We start from the raw sequence: 24,854 nt of genomic DNA, 5'->3' as shown, positions 1-24,854 counted from the left end.
CATGGTGTTTCTTATTTGTATTTTCTGTTTTCAGTCATTTTATTTCCTTTTATTACACCACGCTGATTATAGTCATAAATTTAGAAAGTTCAACCTTGGAAATGCCTCATAGAATATATAAAATGAATTTTGAGGCTACAAGGAACTATGTAATTTGTAGGGAGATACGGACAGTTTGAAAACATGGTGTGTTGGGTTTTAAACCTTGAAAGCTTTCAAGCTTTGAGTTTTTGTGATAGAATGCATGAATATTAGGAGCATTCATGACCTGAATTGCTTTATCTTGCTTGTGGAGTGTTTTGAGGATTAAACATTGATGGGAGTACAAGCATTGTCCAATCCTTGGTTCATTTGATCATCTACATAATCTGTAATCTAGCCTATCTAATGTTGAGATCAAATTGGTTTTCGGGCAGTTGGGGTTGACTTCTTTGAGGCTTTTCTTTGTGACTTTTTGGGGACCCCAAGACAATGGTGTATGTGGCTAGCTTGGGTCAAATTAAGCTATAACGCTGCTGATCAGACCACCATTCGTGTGACTGATTTTGATTTACTCTACGGCTGCCCAGCTCCCTCCATTCCATACGAAAAGGGATCCAGCCCGGTGAATGAAATTGATCATCTTCTAAAGGAGAGGGATGTTATGCTCACTGTTTTAAAGAAGAATTTGATAAAGGCAAAGCAAAGAATGCTTAAGTACGCCAGTTCTAGATGATGTGACGTGCAGTTCGAGGTCAATGATTGGATATATGTCAGACTTCATCCTTGTCACCAATCGTCTCTTGGCCACCACACCCATCCTAAACTTGCTCCACAATTCATTGGTCCATTTCTGTGGCTGCTCGCATTAGTCCTGTTGCATATGGGTTGGCCTTGCCTAAGACCACGACCATTGTGATAGAACACCAATATGTGTGTTCGTATATATCGATATAAATCTTAAGGATTATAAGATAGAATTGATGACCCCAATCCTTAACAGAAAATACAGATCAACTAAGAACAATGCAGAAAAATAAGAACAATAGAAACAACAAAACCACCCTCTTTGCCTTCCCTTTCTCTCAAAGAAACTTGCTGACTTCTCTCACCAAAAATGACCCCCCCTCCTCCCTCAGATTTCCTTCCCATTTAACCACTATTTTTTTGTAACTAACTGTGGTCCCTACCAACGTGGTCCTCTCTCCTACTGCACTCTCTCTCACTCACATGTGTTTCCCTTCTTCCTCCTTCTACTATGTTGTAATACGATAGGGGTCTATCATTACACTCCTCCAAACTCACATTGTCCTCGAGGTGGAAATGAGGAAATTGTGGTGCAAAATCATCACAGTTTTCCCATGTTGCTCTATGTGGCAGTAGGCCTGCCCAACCAATAAGTACTTCCCCATTCCTTCGTTAAGGGATTCTTCCTTCACCCGAATATTTCAGCTGGAGTTGCCATCCATTCATGATTTTCATTCAAAAACAGACTCTGTTGGTGCACCTCAGTATGATTCCTGAGCATCTTTTAGAGTTGGGATATATGGAATATGGCATGGATTGATGTTCTGGTTGGTAATTCTCTTATAAGCAAGAGGGCCTACTATTGCAATCAGCTTGAAGGGACCGAAAATTTTTTAGCTCGTTTCTTCTTTTTCTCAATGAGACTTGCCTATAGGGTCTGACTTTTAGGAATACCATCTCCCCAACCTGGAACTCAACATGCCTCCTCTTCTTGTCCTCATACTTCATTTTTTCTTGAGCCATTATGAGGTGTTCTTTCAATGCTCCTGAAATCACATCTCTCCTTCAATTGTTGATCAAGTGTTGAATTGGGTGTCTCCGTGTCACCATAGAATAATAGTGGTGGTGGTACTCGTCCATACACGGCTTGAAAGGGGTCATCCCAATAGATTGTCGGTACATAGTATAGTACCAAAATTCAACCCAATGTAGCCAATTCATCCATTCCATCAGCTTCTCCCTACAAAAACACCTCAAATATTCTTCAACTCCCCAGTTTACCACCTCCGTTTGACCGTCCAACTGTGGATGGTAAGCTGAGCTTCTATTCAATCTAGTTCCAGACAATTGAAACATCTCCTTCCAAAAGTTACTAAGGAAAATTTTATCACGATCACACCGTAGATTTCGAATAGCCATGTAATCTTACTATCTCTTATACAAAGATTTTAACAACAGACTAGCCAGTGTATGGATGGTTCAAAGCTAAGAAATGGACAGATTTACTCTGTCTATCTACTACTACAAGAATTACCTCATATCCTGCAGATTTAGGTAGGCCATCAATGAAATCCATAGTCACTTCACTCCATATTGCCTTTGGTACTTCCAAGGGCATTAATAACCCGATTGGTGATAAGGCTAGTGACTTGTTACGTTGGCAAATCAAGCATTCTTCACGATATTTCTGCACATAACGCTTCATCCCTTCCCAATATAGCTCTCTCATGAGTCTCTTGTAAGTTCTAAGATAGCCTGAATGACCCCAAACACAGAATCATGCATCATGGTAAGTGTGTAGTATTGAAGGAAATAGGGCCGAATTCTTTGATATCACTAATCTGCCCTTATATCTTAACATGCGCTGATCTATAGCAAATCCCGGGGCTCCTTCCTCATCCCTTGCTAGCTTTGCAATAATCTCCTTCAAGTGTTCATCCTCTTCAACTTCTTTCTTAAGCACCGAGATGTCTAATAAGGCTGGGGCAGTTATATGGTTGGGATGCACAAATGGAGGTACCCTTGACAAGGCATCCGCGAGTCCCAGCTTGTTAGACAACTTCAAAATTATAACTGAGTAGCTTGGCAATCCATCTCTGATGCTCAGGCTGTATCACTCTTTGCACCAAACAAAAATTTTAAGGAGCGTTTATCCGTATTGACCACAAATTTCCGTCCTAACATATAAGATCTCCATCTCTGAACTTCCAACACCAGGCCATCAACTCCCTTTCTTATATTGGTTTTGCCCGGTCCCTCATGGACAGAAACACGCCCCACCCCAAGTGCCGCAGTCTGCAACCAAATGGAGGGCATGCCACCTCGACATTCATCACGTACTTCTCGCAAGGTAACGCGCTGAACGCCTAGTAAGCAAAACAACTCTTTCTCTTGTCTCTTAGCAAAGCTCTTCCACTTAGCCATGAGACTTTCACTTCTTTTACAGCAGAAAGAACTTAAGCAATTTCAAAGACCTCAACTTTAGTTCCAGCTATTCTTAATACTTATCATGACTCAGTCTTTGGGGGTCATTCGGGATTCTTAAGAACATATAAGAGAGTGGCTGGTGAACTATATTGGGAAGGGATGAAAGCTGATGTTAAAAAGCATTGTGAAGAATGTCTAACATGTCAACGAAACAAAACATTAGCTCTTTCCCCTGCTGGTTTGTTATTTCCATTAGAAGTTCCTCAGCAAATCTGGAGTGATATATCGACGGACTTTGTGGATGGTTTGCCAAAGGCTAATGGATATGAGGTAATATTAGTGGTGGTGAATCGTTTAAGCAAATATGGGCATCGTTTAAGCAAATATGGGCATTTCTTACCACTTAAACATCCTTATATAGCTAAGACGGTAGCATAATTGTTTGTGAAAGAAATTGTAAGACTTCATGGTTTTAAGATCTTCCTTAGTCGTTTTTGGAAGGAAATCTTCATAATGGCTGGCACAAAGTTAAAAAGGAGTACAACTTATCACCCGCAATCAAATGGTCAAACGGAGGCGGTAAACAGAGGGATGGAGACATATCTTAGATGCTTTTGCAGTAAGAAGCCAAAAGAGTTGGTGAAGTGGTTAATATGGGCTGAATACTGGTATAATACCACGTTTCAAAGAGCCCTAGGTCTAACTCCATTTCAAGATGTATATGGTCGTAAGCCTCCTTCCCTATTGTATTATGGTGATGGTGAAACGGCTAATTCCACACTGGATGAACAGTTAAGGGAAAGAGCATCACCTTGGAAGCTTTACGAGAACATCTACGTTTAATTCAAGACCAAATGAAATATGCTGACTATAAGAGAAGAGATGTGGACTACCAAGTCAGGGATTTGGTATTCTTGAAAATCAGGCCCTACAAACAGTTATCATTGAGGAGAAAAAGAAATGAGAAGCTTTCTCCTAAATTTTTCAGGCCCTATAAGATTTTGGAAAGAATTGGTTCTGTTACTTACAAGTTAGAACTACCAGATAACACTTCTATTCATCCTGTCTTTTATGTCTCTCAATTGAAGAAATTGGTGGGAGAGCATACTAATGTAAAGTCTACTATTCAATGCTTAAATGAAAACTATGAATGGAAAGCAAAGCCTGAAGAAGTCCTTGATTATCAGAAGAACAAAACTGGAAGTTGGGAAGTGCTGCTATGTTGGGAAGGCTTGCCGAGGCATGAAGCCACGTGGGAAATCTATGAAGATATGCAAAGGCTTTATCTTCACCTTGAGGACAAGGTGAATTTGGAGAGGGGGAGTAATGTTAGACCTCCCATTAGATTTCAATATAGCAGGGAAAAGAAAGGGAAGTCGTACGTGTGAAATAAGCCAGCAGGTTAGTTAGTTGTTAAGTCGGTGAGTGGTTGTACAAATAGAAGTTAGTTTGGGCGGGAAGGTAGTTAAGTTTTGATTGAAGATTAGAATTGGCTTGTTACTTCTTGGTGTCTAGGGTTTTGTCCTTACCCCGCTCTGATACCATATTGAAAGCGGTAAAAGAAAATATGACACCGAGTTACATGGGAACCCAAGAATCGGGAGAAAAACCACGATATGATTTTCTTATTATTTTCTCATATATAAAAGGTACAATAGGGGAAAATAAACAGACAACAAGCTTGATGTAAAAAAGGGAAATTAGGGTTAATCTTTCCTTGGGCTTAAGCCCACCGACTCTAACAATAATAAAAAAAAAAGAAAAATCAAGCTCTCCAAATCACGTGTTTGGAGTATCGCATACCAACACTATGCTCAACATGGAGTTTTGTTAGGCTTCCTAAAGATTTTCTATTCTTACCAGAAACTTTTCCAAATTGCAATCCTTTACGAATATAATCTCCATCCTTTTTTGACCATTCCACCTAAAGACAAAACGTGAATTAGGATGAGCGGGAACACCCAACTCTTAAATAACTCAATAAGTACCAAAAACAAGAGGGGGAGGGAGTGATGAGGGAGAGCATTAACATTACCCTAATTGAAGGATCAACCTCCTGGAAAACCATGTCTGCAAGAGCAATACCAGCAACAATTCCATCCTCTTTGGCTAAAAAGAAAGCATCCACTAGCATGTCAGAAGGGATAGTTGCCAAAGATGTTACATCACCTACAATCGTGTTAAGAATACTATTAGCAATTGAGAATAAATGTTAAAAACATTAAGAGGATTCTATGGATTGATATGTTAGTCACTGGTCAGGGTATCTTTTAGTAGAAAATGATTACAAAAAGATCGCTGGAGAGGCTGAAAGTAAGCGATTAATTAGATTATACGATTGAGTTTGCTTGAGGAGGCATCAAAATTCCTCAAACTTGGGGAGTGTTGTATTTTCTGTATTTCCATATCCTGCAAATTATCAATATAATTTCTGTTTCAACTCTTTGTTTTCTATTTCAATTATATGGTGATAGACCTCCTTTTATCTACAATATAGTAGAAGGGGTAAGAAAGGGGAAGCACGTGTGAAGGAAAACTTAGGCAGTGAGAAAGGGGACCACAGTGGGGCCAGAGTTAGAAATATGTTTGTATAAGAAGGCAAATGAAAAAGAGGGGGAGGGGAGTTCATTTTTGGGTGAGGTTTAGGCTGCTAAGTTCCTTGAGAGTAAGGAAGTGCAGAGAGTGCTATGTTCTTTGATTCTGTTCTTATTTCTTTTATATTGTTCACCTTGTTCTTGTTTTCTGTTGAGGATTGAAGCACAAATCTAATCTGTAATTTTCTGAGAATTATATCAATATATAAGAACACATATTCCAGTGTCCTATCACATGGTTCCTGTAACACTGATACACACATCTTTATCTAAAAAAAAAGTAAAACTGATACATGATGCCTCAGGAATTCAATCTTGAAAAAGCATCTGAGGCATGAAATGACATGCAGATATAATCAATCTAATGCAGGCTGCTAGGTCTTTTGTTGGAAGTTCACCCATGAGAACAGTTGTTGGGAATTAGAAATGGAGAATTGATGACGTGAATGTGTAAGGCCTCCTATTATTAATGTGTATAAGAGAAAGGGCAAGAAAGTAATTACACAAGACAGCAAGGATGAAAGAAAGAATTAAAATGGGGTAGTGGGATAGTGGAAGAGTAGGTGGGCCCGACAGGATATTATCTTTTGTCCTATTCAGGCACTTGTCCTATAAATAGTAGGGGGAGGGGATCAGGGTAGGTATGAAAAATATGATGAATGTAATGGTAAGGAGAGCCTTTGGTGGCTGAGGGAGTCTGCCCTAGCTCTAGAGAGAGTAGTTGGTATGTTCTTACGTTTTCTGTTGTTATTTCCTAGTTATTTTCCTTTTTCATATTGTAGCTACTGTTATTTGGCATTATAAATATATAAATACAGAGTGCTGCCTCGGTTTCTGCCACTAAGATAGTTAAATTAGTATAGAAAGGAGTGAGGAATCTCACAATTGGTATCAGAGCCACGACAAGCTAGGAGTAACTACAAGGCTAATGGCGCAGCGGCAAATGGAAGAGAGGCTGGAAGGAACAGAAAAGGAAGTGTTGAGCCTTAAGGAAATGATGCTCGAAATGAAAAAAAGTATGGATAGGCTGGCAGATGAGTTGAGAGAAAATCAATCTTATAAGAAGAAGGAAGAGTCTGGTACCTCCGACGGATCCATCATGAAGATGAAGGGCAAAATGGAAGAGATGGACGTAACCACTGAAGTTAACACCACTATGGTCGATCGAAGCAAGTACAAGAAGTTGGAAATGCCCATGTTTTTGGGAGAAAATCCAGAATCCTGGGTATACTGTGCAGAACATTTCTTTGAGATCAATAACCTACCGGAAGCTGAAAAAGTCAAGGTGGCTGTGGTGAGCTTTGGACAAGATGAAGTAGATTGGTACAGATGGAGTCACAACCGGAAAAAGGTGGAATCATGGGAGGATTTAAAGACTCGAATGTTTGAGTTGTTTAGAGACACGGGACAGAAGAGTTTGGGGGCCAGACTTATACGGATTCAGCAAGAGGGATCTTACAACGATTATGTCAAGAAGTTTGTGAACTACTCGGCACCCCTTCCTCACATGGCAGAAAGCGTACTCCGTGATGCCTTCTTGACAGGATTAGAACCAGCGCTGCAAGCAGAAGTGATGAGTCGCCACCCTCAAACATTAGAAGAATGCATGATGGCAGCCCAGTTGGTTAACGGCCATAATTTGGCCCTCAAATTGGCACAAGCAGAGATGGGGATTTCAGAGTCAAAAAGAGGTGAAGCCACTAATACTAAGGCCCCCTGAAACAACGACAAAGGAAATCTGAGGAAAAATGAGTTCCAAATGAAACACATCACGATACCTCTTAAAGGAAGTTATCAAAAGGGAGAACCGCCGGTTAAGAGACTCTCTGATGCAGAGTTTAGATCACGCCTAGACAAGGGACTCTGTTTTAGATGTAATGAGAAATATTCTCATGGGCACCGCTGTAAAATAAAAGAGAAAAGGGAGCTCATGCTCTTTATCTTGAATGAAGAAGAAAGTACAGGAGAAGGGGAAGGTTCAGACACACAAAAGGCAGAGCCCTTGGAAATCAAACAGCTAGAGGCATTAGATGAAGTTGTGATAGAATACCGTGCTATTACCAGCCTGACAACCAAGGGAACTATGAAACTAAGGGGAGTAGTCAAGGGGAAGGAGATAATCGTCTTAATTGAGAGTGGGGCAACCCACAACTTCATCCACTATGAGCTGATAAAGGAAAAGAAGATCCCTATAGACAGGAACACTCAATTTGGTGTTACAATTGGGGACGGCACGAGTTGTAAAGGGAAGGGCATTTGTAGCAGAGTCGAAATCCAACTTGAAGAACTGACAATTGTGGCTGATTTGTTGGCCGTGGAATTAGGAAAGGTGGATATCGTATTAGGAATGCAATGGCTTGATACAACCGGTACCATGAAGGTACATTGGCCATCATTAACAATGGTCTTTTGGAAGGAAGGAAACAAGGTAGTTCTAAAGGGGGACCCTGCCTTGATTCGAGCCGAATGTTCACAGAAGACTTTAGAAAAAACATGGGATGATGAAGACCAGGGTTTTCTGATTGATTGGCAAAATTATGAGACAGAAAATGAGTCCAAGGAAAGCAAAACACAGAGCCAGCATGGTGATGAGGAAGAATTGCCAATGATTCAATTCTTACTAAACCAATATTCTGATTTGTTTGACATTCCTAAAACCTTACCACCCAAGAGAGCTGTAGATCATCGCATCTTCACTTTGCCAGAACAAAAACCAATCAATGTGAGACCATATAAGTACGGCCATAATCAAAAGGAAGAGATAGAGAAACTGGTTACAGAAATGCTTCAGACCGGAATAATCAGGCCCAGCCACAGCCCCTTTTCAAGTCCCGTGTTGTTGGTAAAGAAAAAAGATGGTGGCTGGAGGTTTTGTGTGGACTACAGGAAACTGAACAAAATCACAATAGCCGATAAATTTCCCATTCCGATCATTGAAGAACTTCTTGATGAATTACATGGGGCCACGGTGTTCTCCAAGTTGGACTTAAAGTCAGGCTATCATCAAATCCGAATGAAGGAAGAAGATATTGAGAAGACTGCGTTTAAAACACATGAAGGCCACTATGAATTCCTGGTCATGCCGTTGGGATTGACAAACGCTCTCGCCACCTTCCAATCTCTCATGAATCAGGTATTTAAGCCCTTCCTCAGACGTTGTGTACTGGTTTTCTTTGATGATATACTTGTCTATAGTTCGGACATAACTGAGCATGAGAGACACTTAGGGATGGTTTTTGCAATATTGAGGGATAACCAGTTGTATGCTAATCGAAAAAAATGTGTGTTCGCCCATTCCTAAATACAATACTTAAGCCATATCATTTCAAAAAATGGGGTATAAGCAGATCAGGATAAAGTACGAAGCATGCTACAATGGCCCCAGCCTAAGGATATAACAGGTTTAAGAGGATTTTTAGGGCTGACGGGGTACTATAAACGCTTTGTCAAAAGTTAAGGAGAGATCGCAGCACCCTTAACCAAACTGTTGCAGAAAAACGCTTTCAAATGGGATGAAGACGCTACACTTGCATTTGAAAGTTTGAAAACAGCTATGACTACAATACCTGTGCTAGCACTACTCGATTGGTCCTTACCCTTTATGATAGAAACTGATGCTTCAGGCAGCGGTTTAGGAGCAGTCCTATCTCAGAACGGCCATCCATTGGATATGACAGTTCCAAAAATGGTTAACCAAACTGTTGGGATATGACTTTGAGATTATATATCAACCAGGACTACAAAATAAAGCAGCCGATGCACTTTCAAGAGTGGAACATCCATTGGAGCTAAATACAATGTCCACATCAGGAATTGCGGATATGGAAATAGTTACAAAGGAAGTTGAGAAAGATGAAGAACTCCAACAAATAGCACAACAGCTTCAAGCTGACCATCCACCGGAAGGGAAATACTCATTGGTGAATGGCAAGTTACTGTACAAGGGACGGGTAGTCTTGTCTAAATCATCTTCACTTATACCCAGCCTCTTACACACCTTTCATGACTCTATCTTTGGAGGCCATTCAGGTTTTCTAAGGACATACAAACGGATGAATGGCGAGCTTTATTGGAAAGGAATGAAGACAGATGTTAAGAATTATGTAGAACAATGTGAGATCTGCCAACGAAATAAATATGAAGCGACCAAACCGGCGGGAGTTCTTCAACCGCTACCCATACCCAACCGCATCTTGGAAGATTGGACTATGGACTTCATAGAAGGGCTTCTTAAAGCAGGGGGCATGAATGTTATTATGGTCGTGGTCGATCGGTTGAGCAAATACACTTACTTTATCACTTTGAAACATCCTTTCTCAGCAAAGCAAGTAGCAGCGGAATTCATTGATAAGATAGTCAGAAGGCATGGCATTCCTAAGTCGATCATATCGGATAGGGACAAAATCTTTCTTAGCAACTTTTGGAAGGAGCTGTTCTATACTATGGATACAATACTTAAACGAAGCACGGCGTTTCATCCACAAACAGATGGACAGACGGAAAGAGTTAACCAGTGTTTGGAAACATATTTAAGGTGTTTCTGTAATGAGCAGCCTAGTAAATGGAACCAGTTCATACCATGGGCTGAATTATGGTACAATACCACCTTCCATGCTTCCACACGCACAACTCCCTTCCAAGCCGTTTATGGTAGACCTCCACCACCCTTAATATCCTACGGAGAGAAGAAGACACCTAATAATAAGGTCGAAGTATTGTTGAAGGAGAAGGACTTGGCCATTAATGCGTTAAAGGAAAAACTAACTATAGCTCAAAACAGAATGAAGAAGTTGGCAGACACGAAGAGAAGGGAACTCAAGTTTAAAGTAGGAGATGAAATCTATCTCAAGCTGAGGCCATACCGTCAACGCTCATTAACAAAGAAAAGGGCCGAAAAATTAGCTCCTAGGTACTATGGTCCGTATCGCATCACTGAAACCATAGGGGAGGTTGCCTATAGACTTGATCTTCCTTCAGAAGCATCAATTCACAATTTTTCCAAATCTCCCAGCTAAAACTTAAACTGGGCAAACATCACACGGTACAAGTACAACAACCGAAGCTCACAGCTGAATTTAAGTTACAACTATGGCCTGAACCAGTATTGGGCATTCGCTGGAGTCCAGAATTGGGAGCAAATGAATGGCTGGTGAAGTGGAAAGGATTACCCGAAAGTGAAGCAACATGGGAGTCCGTGTACTCAATAAACCAACAGTTTCCTTCATTCCACCTTGAGGACAAGGTGACTTTGGAACCTAGGGGTATTGTAAGCCCTCCTATTATTAATGTGTATAAGAGAAAGGGCAAGAAAGTAATTACACAAGACAACAAGGATGAAAGAAAGAATTAAAATGGGGTAGTGGGAGAGTGGAACAGCAGGTGGGCCCAACAGGATATTATCTTTTGTCCTATTCAGGCACTTGTCCTATAAATAGTAGGGGGAGGGGATCAGGGTAGGTATGAAAAATATGATGAATGTAATGGTGAGGAGAGCCTTTGGCGGCTGAGGGAGTCTGCCCTAGCTCTAGAGAGAGTAGTTGGTATGTTCTTACGTTTTCTGTTGTTATTTCCTTGTTATTTTCCTTTTTCATATTGTAGCTACTGTTATTTGGCATTATAAATATATAAATACAGAGTGCTGCCTCTGTTTCTGCCATTAAGATAGTTAAATTAGTATAGAAAGGAGTGAGGAATCTCACAGAATGCTTCTATAAACTTCTTATCCAACCAAAATAAGACTCAAGATCAAACCCATACCAGAAGCAAAAATTACGCTAAGGATTACTAGGCAGATGAAAATTTCAGCAACTAGTTTTTTATTTTATTTTATTTGTATTTTTATTTTTCTTTTTTCTTTTTTCTTGAATGGGACGTCATCCCAAACATCACCATAGAATCTTCAAAATATTAAATAATAAAATAATATTTTCATACCAAAGTCAGCAGAATCTTCTGCAAGGGCTAACTTGATGATGCCACGCAGATCATAGGTAGGGTGAGATGGAGGCTGGATTGCTACTGATGCAACTGATATCCCAGAATCGTTTGATACAGATGCAGACATGGCAATAATTTTCCTAAAGTTGTTGAGTCATCAACAAAGAGAAAAACTAACAAGTCACTACGAATCTTTAGAGCATAAATAGATGAGCACTATACTAAAATAAAAGAAACTTTACATGAAAATTTTACAGGATGTCTAATTTTCTTGACATCAAATGTTTTACTATATAATTACGAACAAGATAGTACTAAAAGTGGATCACAAGTTTGACAAACACTGTTAATGTCTAAGACCTGGAAGTTGGGCCTAAAGATATAAAAGCGATTAGAAGTTGGGCCAAACTAAAAGATCTTACTCTTTTAACATGCTATTAAATCACTATGAACAAGAAAATATTAAGAAGTGGATCACGAGTTCGACAAACGTCTAACATCTGATACACCATCAACTATAATTGAGATTGAGGTCTAACACATATCAACGATTTCACATCCTAAGATACATGAATTAGTGTACTTATTAACTAGTAATCATCCAAAAACAGCAATAATGCACATGTTAATATAATCCAAACTAAATAACAATCAACTCAAAAAGAGGCCAACTATTCCATCACTTCGTAACAGTTACTTTGTTCCCAAAGTTGTCCTTGCTTCTTACCAACTTGTCTCTAGTTTACACATAAACACACTCAATATCTATTGAATTTCCTTTTATTTTTATTCAAAAGTGTCTAAATCAGATTAGGTCACATACAAAAATCTCGCGACACAACCTTCCTGGCCCGTAGCATTTTGGAGCCAAATAAACTCTAGGAAATTAAATCCCAAATAAGTGATCATTATGGATTGAACTCATTCCCTCCAAGTTCTTGTATTAAACAAGACCCTCCTTTACCACTAGGGCGCATGATCTTAAATTCTTTGTTTTCCTATTCATATTGCATAAACCAAGAACTTCTTTGAAACATACACGATGATTCTAGGAAACCATGCAAATACCTGGAACCTAAGCAGCGAGCAGTAGAGATTGGAATGCGTGTTAACCCTCTAGAACAACCCCACAAATCCTTATGTTCACAGCATTGCCAGAGATGCCCGAAAGAGGGTCTATACAAATTCAGCATATACATCTACTCAAATGACTTAATTGAGTGTGCAGATAAAGTAGAATTGCGGTTGCATAAGTCTGCAAATAAGAAAAATAGGCGTCCGTCCATGGCGCGTATGAATACAAATGCAAACAAGACCTTGTGAAGCATCATAAATCCAAAATTAGACCTATTTGAACATTTAGAAGCTAGAAAGTGAAGAGAAAACACCTTGCCGGCAGTGAATGTGTGGTTCACAGTCTGGAAATTCCAAAAAGTTGACGATTATACTGGGAGATAAAGAGAAATTGAGGACGAAGAGGAACTAAAGAGGGAGCAGAAAGCAAGAACTTGCGAGGGGTTCGACTGTGAGAAAAAAGAATGAAGAAGTAGTGTTAAAACAAAAAGTGTGCAAGGTAAAGTCGGTTTAGAGACATGATTGTGGAGAAGACAGGACCACATTTGCGCAGGTAGTTTTGTCCCGACTCAATGATACATGCTAATGCTAATGCTAATGCTAATGCTAATGCTAATGCTAATGCTAATGCTAATGCTAATGCTAATGCTAATGCTAATGCTAATGCTAATGCTAATGCTAATGGGTGAATAAATAAAAGGAAAATATCAATTTAAACATTCATGATTTGTGTGATCCTATGGATTTAAACATCTTGACCGATAAAGATATCCATTTAAATCCTAAACTTTATAGTTGTATCTATTTAAACTTCAAAATAATAGCTATATAGAATTAGTCTTTAAAATTTCACAAGTCTATCAATCTAAACTTTTAAGTCTCCAATTATAAGAGAGTGAAAAAAGAAGAAGAAAAACTCAAAGAAGAATTAGAGAGAAAAAAAATAATAAACCCTTTATTTATGTTTTATTTAGATAAGGGTTTAAATTGTTACATTTATACATGTCAAAGGTTTGAATTGATACACTTATAAAGGTTCAGAGTTTAAATTGATATAATTATTAGTTTAGGGTTTAAGTTGATATATCCCTCAATGTTTAGGGTTCATGTCACATCCCGCCCAGCAGACACCATTGCTTGTCATGAGAGAGGCATGACCTTGAGCATCCTTGACACGTTTAAACGCCAAAGACACACAGTATTGAAGTCCTTAAGCTTTGCTTAATCGCCCCATGACTTTCCTTTGTCTTAACTTATAACTTTACAAGTACTTTTAGGTAATATATATACTAAACATAGAGAAGTAAACCAAGTTGAAACTTTATTAAACTTTGCTAAGTATTTTACAATAACTTTACAACAAATACATAAACACAACTCTTAAAATTTTAAAAGTAAAACGCCTTGACAACCTTCTCGCCTAGCAAGCCCTTCAAACTCCTCTTACTTGGCCTTAACGCATTCCTGGAAGATAAAATTTAAAAACGTAAGTCAACAGGCTTAGTGAGGTTTTAAGAAATCCTTTTCACAAGACCTTTGTTAACTCCATTTCGTCAAATTGCATAAAATCATTTTTTTCAAATAATAAAATGTTTCACATAAACATTCATTTCACATGAAAATATCATTTCACATAAATGCTCCATCTCACGTAACACATCAAATATATAAATACACATTAGTCTCAAACATTCTTTTCTCTAGGGATCCCAAAGTATTCTCCACATAAGTCTCATTACTACGAGCTTAGACTACTGTAACAACAACATTTGAGAATATACAGATTCGTCCCTGTTGCTCAGGCCAATAAGCTCAATATGCTTATTTCAACATAATAGCTAGTTTCTCATCACCATGTAACCCCTTTCACCCCATGATTGTCTTGACTCATTATGTGCACATAATAGTTAGCTTATTGACAGAAAGTAACTAATGGTTTGAACACCATTTCATAAACAAGTCATGCTTTGAAATACATAAATTATACAATAATCATATAAGCTTTTCATGTAAATCTCTTTTAGAAACGTTTAAATTGAAATCATCATTTAAATCATCAAGAAATTATAAGAATACTTAAAATCATTCAAACACTTTAAAGAAAACACTGACACGACTTAGCCTTAAACCCAAATTGCTTCTACTTTCCCCTTCTCGCATAGGCCCTTTGGCAGGACTTTAGCTCCTTAGATTTTCTCTTGATTTGTACAGAATAACAATAACTAATGGTCTGACCTCAACCCCTATTTATATTGTTTCTCAGAGAAGCTTAGTCACCCTTAAGCTCTTGTCCGCTTGCTAACTTCCACTCTCAGTGGTGCACATGTAAGCTTAATATTTAACTTAATAATGCTTAGTACAAACTCTACACGTGGCCCATTAAGTGCACTTAGAAAATTTTTGAGAAGTTTCCTTACTTCTTCTTGCCTAGTCCTTCTTCTCGTGTCTTAAATATACTGTTGAACATATTATTGCCAAACTAGTTAAATTTTCAGTCATGAAAGAAAATGTTTATTAAAAGTATCGTTATGTTCATTAAAAGCTCATACTATACATTTTATATGATATTTATAAAGAGTCATTTCGAAATGGGTTCCACTATGGTTTTGAGTTATTTCTAAGTTTGAAAACTTTTGTTGGCAAATGTTTTTATGTTTTCGTGTCAAGGGTCAGCTGAAACTATTTTAGAGGTGGATGGTTTTGGTTGACATCAAGCCACCTCCCAAGTCTAAGCAGATGATCCGGGAGGAGGTGTGAGACGGAGACCACCACTAGAGCTTAACCACTATTCTTTGGACTTAAAATCAGGTTGTGGGATCCATTAAGTGAAGGAAATAGGGAGAGAATGATGGAAATTGGAAGAAAGTATCAATTAAGATTGAGATTTTAGAAGAGAGAAAACTTTTGAATAATTTTTTAAGTCAAAATTAAAAAACAAATAGCAAAAGTCTTTTTAATTTCGAAAAATGGCTTATTTATAACCTAATTACCTACAAAATTGCATGTAATTACTTGGACAAATCTTAACACCTAACATTCCACTAACCATTAGTAGAACTTAGTGGGAAAGGTGTCTACATCTCATGTGGTCAATTATCCCACTAAGTGTTTGTCGGATTATCCAACAAAATGTTAGATTTTTTCACTAACTTTAGTCCAATGACAATAACGTCATTTAACCATTTAAGTCAAACTTTGACTTTTTCAAGTCAATTGTCAACATTTTGAATTTTTACCATTTTGTCCGTCTTGACTAATTCCTAAATCACACAACAAGGATAAAGCATTATATTGCATAGAGTACAAAGATATTCTCATTTTAGCTTTTTAACATCACATAAGCATATCCATTTTCCAAATAATACCAACATCATAAATATCCTAGGTCACATGTCATATGTTACAACATATTTACCATATAAGGTCTAGAGGAATTTGGTTTTCAAAATATTTATTTTTATTGGAAGTTCACACATTATTCCACATAAGTAGTTTATTTCCTCATTCTAGTTTTTGAGTTCATTCACGTGTCATGCATTTTGAGAATTTGAAAGCAAGTGGGACTTCATATCATCATGATTTTTTATAGAAATAGGTTTAAGGATTTAAATACATTTGAGAAATTATTTTTAATAAGAAGAACCACTCATAGTCACCGTCGACTAACTCATGGCCTAGCTTCCTCGGCCAAAAGTCTCTCTTTTACTTCTTAGAATCCAAAAGTCTCTCTCATACTTCTCAGAATCCTCGCCAAAAATGTGCTTGTTCCACGTCTTGAATCCTTGGATACTTTCCTAATTCCTTCTTAACAAATTCAAGGTAAAAGAAACTTCAAATAACCCGAATCCTCTATTTTAGATATGTACGACAAGTTTTTCCATGCCTAAATGATTTTTCTTGTTGGTGGCGAGAAGTGGTCAATCTCAAAATGTCATGTGCCTTTATCAACCCCTTATCTTGGATTTGGATTGGGCAGTCGGATCCAATCAATCGTCGACCTACTAACATATGGGTCACATCACTATTTTTAGGTGAAGTAGCTCAACTTGCCCACTTATCCGTTGCGTAACTCTCTTCGCGTAGAGGTCTTTCATTGCATAATCCTTTCACAAAATGTGTTTTTACCAACAGAAGTCTCTTCGTGCATTATCCTTATTGTAGGGCCTTTATCGCGATTGTGGTATGCTATCAGGGCTTTACAAGAATATAATTTAAACTACAAACTATGAGTTTTATGATATAAATTTCAACAAACTCCCACTTGGACTAAAACTCCTAGTGGGATAAAATAACGTTTGAATTTAATCATGAGAGAATTACTCATATGAGTACAATAAACATATGAATACAATGAACTAGGGCATACCCCCAAACATTCTCCCACTTATTCTAGTGCATAAACTTCATAGACCTAAACTATTTAGGTGACCTTCAAACACTTTAGTCGTGAAGAACTTTGTAAACTTAAACAGCCATGATTTGCTCAACACGTATCGGGGTTACTACAACGTCACCACGATGCACAATTACCCAAATAAGATCATACAATTTGACTTAACGCTTCTTCACACTACTGCTCCTTCATTTAGAGTGAATATTGATTCCAATGTAGACTTTCTAGTATCTTTAGAAATCAGAATCAGTGTATCCAATAAGGATCTGATCCTTAGCATTATACACGAGCACGTAATATTTTGATTTTCCTAAACCATTTTAGGATATTCTTAATGGCAAACCATCCGTTCTAAGTAGAAAATGTCAGGTCTAGTACATAACCTTAAATACATCAAACTCCCAACAATGGAAGCAAAGGGAATATGTCTCATATCCCCAACTTATTGAGGTGTGCTAGGACAATATTCCATAGACATTTGAATTTCATATCAGTAATGCAACAGACCTTTTTTGGAATTCTGTAATTTATATCTAGACAAAATTTTGTCTATATAAAATGCTTGAGACATGGCTAGTATTCTGTTCTTGCGATTCGAAAATATTTTGGATTCTAAAAACACATTGTGCATTTTCCAAATCTTCTCTTTGAAATTGCGTAGCTAGCCATTTCTTGATATTAGTTAGACAATCTACATCATTCATTGCATGTTTATAAGTTAATGGATCCTCTAAACCATTATCAAGTATGATGATTTAGTTTTTGATAAAACAAGATAACGGTCAGGCTAATGAATAACCCTCCCACTACTACTTTGAGGCACTCTCTAACTCTTGAGAATGATATGACTAACTAGATTCCCTAGTTTTATCAACTACTTTTATGGATGAACTAGGTTTAGCTCAAACATCTTTAATAATCCTATTCAATAATAATTTACAACGTGGTTTGATGATTTCTCATGAGATTTTCCTAAAAGAATATAGCATTTGTTGATACAAATTCCTTATTTTTCTTGAGGATCAAAGAGCAAAGCTTTTCATAAAGCAAACCATGTCCAACAAGCCTCAATTTCTTCTTTATGATACACTGTTCTGCTTAGGCATAATATATGCAGAGAGTTGTGACTGGATTCCATACTCTATCAAATAGTCTTAGAATCTTAAATCCACATACTCTCCACCTCGATCTAATTGAAGTGTCTTTGTAGTTTTGCCTAATTGATTCTCAATTTTAGTTTTATATTCTCTATAATTTTCAATAGAATCAGACTTGTGATGCAATAGGTAAGCATGACCAAACATTGAATAATTATATATAAAAAAAAATCATGAAATATTCATATCCTTCTTGAACTTTAACATTCATTGGTCCACAAAGGTTCGAATGTACGAGCTCTTAAGCTATTTTGGCCATAAGCCTTTTCTAGTAAAAGATCTCTTGGTCATTATTCCTTTTAAGACAAGATTCACATGAAGGTAAAGAGTTATCTTCTAATTAATTTAAAAGTCTACTCTTAACCAATCTTCCAATCGTATCGACATTTACGTGACTAGATCTTAAGTACCATATATAGGCATTAGAAGAAACTTTTTTGTCTTTATTGCTAAACATTTCAGTATTAAAGACAAATTCTGCTCCAATTGATTTTAACTTATATAAGTTGTTAATAAGTATGACAGAACAAAACTGAATACATTTTCTCGAAAAAATGAACATTTCATTAATTTCAAAATATATTTTGTACATTTGTTTTGAAATACAAGAAATAGATATTAAATTTCTCAACTTTTGAGAAGTATACAAAATATTTTTAAGTATGATATATCTATCAAAATAACTTCAAATCTGTCATTCCTCAACTTTTGGAACAACCTCTTCAGTTCCAAACTTCGAGGATGATCTCGCCTTCTACAAGCTTTTCAAGAACTAATTTCCTAAAATGAGAAGCAAATATGATTAGTGGCTCCTTAATATAGTATTAAAATTGAAGTATCATATTTCACTAAGCATGTTTCACCAGCTAGTAAATCATATTTACCTTATGCTTCCTTCTTAGCTTTTTTCTTAACAAGCTATATCCGACAATTTCTCAACCAATGCTCGTTCTGGTTGTAGTGGTACCATTTACCTTTTCCAACTTTATTTCCCTTACTATTCTTGGGAGTCTTCCCCTTTCTCTTTTTATTCATTTGTGAAGGTCCAACTTTAGTTTTAGAGAACGATCCTCTCATAAACTCTTTCTTATTGGTAGCAAGGTAGCAAGATTTGCTTCCACTTTCTTCTCCTTACCCATAGTAAGGTTCTAGAATCGGTGGAGCTCATTAAGAAAGGTGGTTAGAGTGAACTCTATTTTATTTGGTGATGCATTCGTCTGAAATGGTACAAAACTCTTCGAAAGAGATTGTAAAATAAAGCTCACCTGATTTGCCTCATCGATGGGACCGTCATTTACTTCAGCAATATTGAAGTACATCATCATGTCCAGGACATGTTCTCTAACAGAGGTCCCTTCCTTTATTCACTTGGTGTAAATGTGCTTAATTGGTTCGTGTCTAAGGGACCATGAAGGTTGGCCAAATACCTCCCTCAATGAATCCATAATCTTTTTACCCGTGGCTTTGAATTCATGTTTCTTTCTCAAAACATCAGACAATCTGGCAAGAATATAGACACAGACCTTTTCATTGGCCTTAACCCTATTGGAATTTATGTCATAAAACTCGTAGTTTGAAGTTTGAAATTATATTCTATTTAATAAAGTAGTTATTAAGGAATTATTAGTGAAAATAAAATACTATAATCTTGAATCCAGTTAACTAAGGTTCCGAGGCTATCTAGTGTAGACTTGAACTTTATATTGAGACACAAACGTAGATCAAGTTCAAGTTTATAGCCCAAATAGTCTATAGTGTATGAATAAGGTTGAATGCCTTATTTCGAGAACACTATGGATGCGACCCACTCTATAGTTAGTATAAACGATGTGATCCTGAATCGTTCATGTAGAGACATGGGACTAGGGGCATCCTATGTAAAAAGCTTACATAAGACTAGAACTATGAAATAGTCACTTTTTAGTTATAACACCGTTGACTATATAAACTGACTATTTCGATTATGATGACGTAGGTAACTTAACCTTAATCCTGAGATAGTTATGAACTTTTGTTCAAACGATATTATCCATAGATTTGCATAGGTGAGGGCGGCTCAACAACACTGGCCTAATAAGCCTCCCACCCCCTCGTCTTGAACTAAATCCAAGTCTTGAACAAGGGGTTCCACCCCCTCGTTGGCCCGAGAAGGATTCAGTTTATAGGTTGGACTTTAAATAAATTTTTCAATAGTGGATCTGTGTGACTTAAGGAACAAGATGTAGTCCCAAGGGTAAAATGATATTTTGACCCAGCCGAAGTTATGAACAACGTGTGAAGGATTAACTTACAATCATGGTTATATCAAATGGATACAATTATATCTATAGTGAGGGGAGTGAAACTACGAGACTTTAGTGGAATGATCCGTTAGTTAACGAAATAGATTAGCTCAGTTTAAACGGGTTTAGCCAGTTAATCTCAGATCGTATGAGTCCATGATCTATAAGTCCTTAGATTCCCCTGCTAGCTCATATGGATTTAACTTAGAACAATTTGTTGGAATAATTCGAACTGTTCGAATTAGGTAAAGAGAGAGAATATATGATATAGTCATCGGTTATAGCTTTAAGATAGAGTTTTATGTTTAAATGTCATTTAAATACTAAAAATATGAATATAGATCCATATTCAGAAGCTCGGAATTGATGAAAATGGTCAAAGTTGTAAAAAGTCAAAATGTTGAATTTTGACTTTGAAAAGTCAAATTTTTATTGGCTTTATATTCAAATGTGATTTGAATTTTAGAAAAATGAATATGGATTCATGCTCGGGATGTTGGAATTAGTCAAAACGGACAAATGGTAAAAAGTCAAAATGTTGACTTTTGACTTTGACTAGACTATTCAAATGACCATTTTGCCTCTTGATCAAAGTTAGTGAAAAAATCCAACATTTTGTTGCATAATCCTACTAACTCTTAGTGGGCTAAGTGGAAGCTCATGGTGATGATACCAAACCCACTAAGAGAAAATGGAATAGTGAATAAATCTATTAATGGTTAGTGGATTGTGAGGTGTTGGGCTTTGGTGATTCAATTACATACAAAATTTGCATGTAATTTGTTTATAAAAGGATAGTGTTTTCAAAATTAAAAAAACTTTTGCCACTTTTTGATTTTCACTTAAAAAATATAAAATCACCAAAGATTTTCCCTCATTCTTCCTCTAATTTCCATCCATCTCTCTTTATCTCCTTCTTTGAACGGGTCCCACAACCCAGTTCTAAGTTCGAAGAATAGCGATTCAACACTAGTTGTGGTCCTAACTCGAGTTCGAAGGAGATTGTGAGAATCGGGAGGCTTCGAAGGTGAGTTTTTTCATTAACCCTAATTTCGTTTTAATTAGGGCATGTTAATCACTAATTAGTTAGTTGTAATTTAGGGTAATTTTCAATTCTTTCTTTCTCTGTGCATGTCTCAGTTTCTATCATGTGGTATCAGAGTTGTTTCAGTCGGTTCGAGTTGTTCGGGAGCGATTTATTTACTCCACCAAATTATTATTGTAATAATTTAGTTTTAGCTTAATGTAGAAGCCAAAACTAGTCCATTTTAGGGTATTTTAATTAATTATGCATTTGATGTATATTTTAAATTAATGTTTAAATTGTATGTGCATATAGTATGTCATATAGATTTAAAATCCCACCATAGGTTAACATGTGGACAAAGATAAATTTTGGAAACTTCGTTGATAATTCAAATACAAATACATTTAGGACTTTTACAACAACCAATACAAAATTCTAGACATGACTCAAAATGACACTCGAACTTTTCTCGCCTAGCTACTAAATGCTATGTGAGTAAACAGTAGCCACTACCAAGATGATGTGATAAGGAGGCACGGTAGGCGATCAAGGCTACAAGTTCAATGTTAGATGTCTTCACTACTTGGGGGTGAAGGGAATAAAACAAAACATTTGAAAGGTTAGACAAAACGTTTAGTGAGTGGGATCTTTAACAACACCTTAAATAACTAGATTTTCCTTAAACGTGTCAAATCCATTTCATCAATTTCTACGGTATAAATAATGAAGAGTGCTATCGATAAAACATTGAGTAAAAAAAAATCAAATAAAATCTCATGCATTAGGCATTTCACGGTGTCCCAATATCTTCAACCATTTTCATGTATCATATTAAAAAGATCCCTTTTTAAAATATTTCATCATAACTTATTGAAATCATTTCTTTTAAATTCATTCATCGTAATTCATATCACATTGCATACATTTTGTGTAAGATATAATCATCTTGTAGAATTGTTCTGTATGTTTAATTACTTCTTTGTACCCCTTTCTTTAGCTCAAACATTTACCACACTCTGTTGCCAAGTTGTAGTTATGCGGAGTAATCTCAACGCATTTAACAAGTGTCATTAATTTCACTACGCTTAACACTTCTTCCAATGCCAAATCAATAGAAATGGAATTAAAAATTTAAAAACATTTTAGAAATCTTCTTCATTTTGGAAATAATTTATAAGCAAAACCACTCACTATTACAAAAACTTGCTCTTCCTCCTAGCTTCCTCGGCCAACAATCTCCTTACACCTATTGAAATTCTTTCTGGAATTAAGCTCATTCTGCGTCTTTGAAATCTTGAATACTTCCCCAATCCTTTCTTAAACAAACTCAGGGCATAAGCAACTTCAAACAGACCTGGATTTCTTCTATTTATAGGTCACCCCTGATGAATTTTTCATAACAAAATGATTACCCTTACTAGCGACGAGAAGTGATCCAATCTCAAATTGCCACGTGTCCCTATCTAACCCTTATCCTGAACTCTGATATGGCGGTAGGGTCCAATCAACCGCCGGCCTATTGATATCAGGGCACATCACTGTTTCTTGGTGAAGTAGCTCAAATCGCTCTGTCGCTCACCACGTAACCTTTTTTGCATAAAAACCTTCCATCCTACATTCTTTTGCAAAACGTGTTTTACCAATAGAAGTATCTTCACACATTAACCCTACCATAGGGCCTTCATGGTGTTGATGATTCAGAGCCTTACAGAAATCTTTGTATGACATTATTAGTACGTCATATTAAGTATGTTGTAGAAAAACAAGAATATTTAGGGTTTTGATACTAGGTTATAGTTTGCTTGACAAGTCAAGAAAAAATAAGCAAGCCTATAGACCGAGGATCTAGCTAAGACTGTGAGTGACAGAACGAATTGCAATAGAGATTTCTAAACTTGTCTGCTAGCCAAATTGTTTTAACATACTTTGAGTTTATCTGTTTGAGATATATTGCAATTTAGCAAGCTATTTTAAAAGTATGTGGTTTGGTTTATGAAGTTTAATTATGCATAAATTGTTGAGAATGAATTCTAGCTAATAAGAGAAATTTAGAATTGAGTCCTGAGTAAATGAGTTTGTATAAGTTTTAGCAAAGCATGAGTTATGATTTTATAGCTTGTCAAAAGCAGAAAATTTTTGAGCATTCAACATTTACATTTTCCATAAAAAGGAAGTTTATAGTTTTAAAGCATGTTTAATTAAATACGTTGAGACATACTATAGCATGAATAGGTGAGATTATTGCGTAGAGGATATATATGTTGAGACGGGGACGCCTATCTTAGAGGATACATTAAGACGATTAAGGACACTTATCTTAAGTGTTTTATCGTTAGTATTAAGATTACTCTACTACCGAATCAAAGGTCGCATTTGTATTAATTTAGCTCTACCATTTCTAGAGGATTTGTTTATGGTAAAGATGAAAGCAAGTTTGAATTTCTTTTTAAAATGCCTTACAAAGATTAAATTATTTAGTATGATTTGTTGAGTTAAACTAATTAGAAATATATTGATGAGTTTGTTATTTAAAAGTTTATAACATAATTTGTTTTAGAAATCTAGTTACTCATTGGACTTTATAGCTCACCTTTTCAAAACATTTTTCCACTTTCCAGGTAGAGATCGAGTTTCTTGTGCCAGACACTGGCACATCTGCTAGAAGCTTTCATTTCTATTTTTCGCGCATGGGTGTTGTGCTTGAGAGTTTGTATTGCCACCTAAGTTTGAGTTTTTTAAATACTGTAATGGGTGTTAATCTTGTAAAATTTATACTTTCATTTGTTCTACATATCTTGATGAATTTAAGTTTAGGCTACACTGTATGGTTATGATCAATTGGAGGAAAATTTGTCTTTAATACTGAAATGTTTAGCATAAAAGACAAAAGATTTCTTCTAATGCCTATATATGGTATTTCATATTTGGTCACATAAATCTCAATACAATTGAGAGATTGGTTAAGAGTAGACTTCTAAATTAGTTAGAAAATAACTCTTTAACTTCTTGTAAGTCTTGTTTAAAAGGAATAATGACCAAAAGATCTTTTACTGGAAGAGTCTCAAAGCCAAATTACGTTTAGAACTCGTACATTCTTACGTTTAGAACTCATACATTCTAACCCCTATGGACCAATGAATGTCAAAGTTCAAGGGGGTATAAATGTTTTATCAATTTTATTGATGATTATTCAAGGTTTAGTCATGTTTACCGATTGCATCATAAGTTTGATTCTCT

The 24,854-nt window shown here is 36.5% G+C and overlaps 2 protein-coding genes across 4 annotated transcripts in view; one reads left to right on the top strand and one right to left on the bottom strand.

Moving 5' to 3' along the window:
- The window catches only part of LOC103495096 (nicotinate-nucleotide pyrophosphorylase [carboxylating], chloroplastic), a 31,657-nt gene extending 18,348 nt beyond the window's left edge, over positions 1–13,309 (bottom strand). Inside the window, exons 1-5 of one of the 3 annotated variants that reach the window (XM_017046169.2) lie at positions 13,073–13,309; positions 12,753–12,939; positions 11,682–11,824; positions 5,189–5,322; positions 5,014–5,077 (exon numbers count right to left, since the gene is read on the bottom strand). In XM_017046169.2, coding sequence (XP_016901658.2) covers positions 5,014–5,077; positions 5,189–5,322; positions 11,682–11,824; positions 12,753–12,883 — 472 coding nt within the window. In that variant the 5' untranslated portion in view covers positions 12,884–12,939; positions 13,073–13,309. The remainder of the gene's footprint in view (positions 1–5,013; positions 5,078–5,188; positions 5,323–11,681; positions 11,825–12,752; positions 12,940–13,072) is intronic. The other 2 variants (XM_008456553.3, XM_008456555.3) reach the window with 2 other exon arrangements.
- On the top strand, positions 6,967–24,457 carry LOC127151202 (uncharacterized). The gene is made up of 2 exons (XM_051090622.1): positions 6,967–11,287; positions 24,236–24,457. Exon 1 carries the CDS (start codon positions 7,507–7,509, stop codon positions 9,046–9,048), a length of 1,542 nt encoding a protein of 513 aa, XP_050946579.1. The 5' UTR covers positions 6,967–7,506; the 3' UTR covers positions 9,049–11,287; positions 24,236–24,457.
- The last annotated feature ends 397 nt before the right edge of the window (positions 24,458–24,854 follow it).

The sequence above is a fragment of the Cucumis melo genome, chromosome 10 (genome assembly GCF_025177605.1).
Source record: "Cucumis melo cultivar AY chromosome 10, USDA_Cmelo_AY_1.0, whole genome shotgun sequence".
Classification (NCBI taxonomy): Eukaryota; Viridiplantae; Streptophyta; class Magnoliopsida; order Cucurbitales; family Cucurbitaceae; genus Cucumis; species Cucumis melo.
This window is presented reverse-complemented; position numbering and strand designations above follow the sequence as displayed.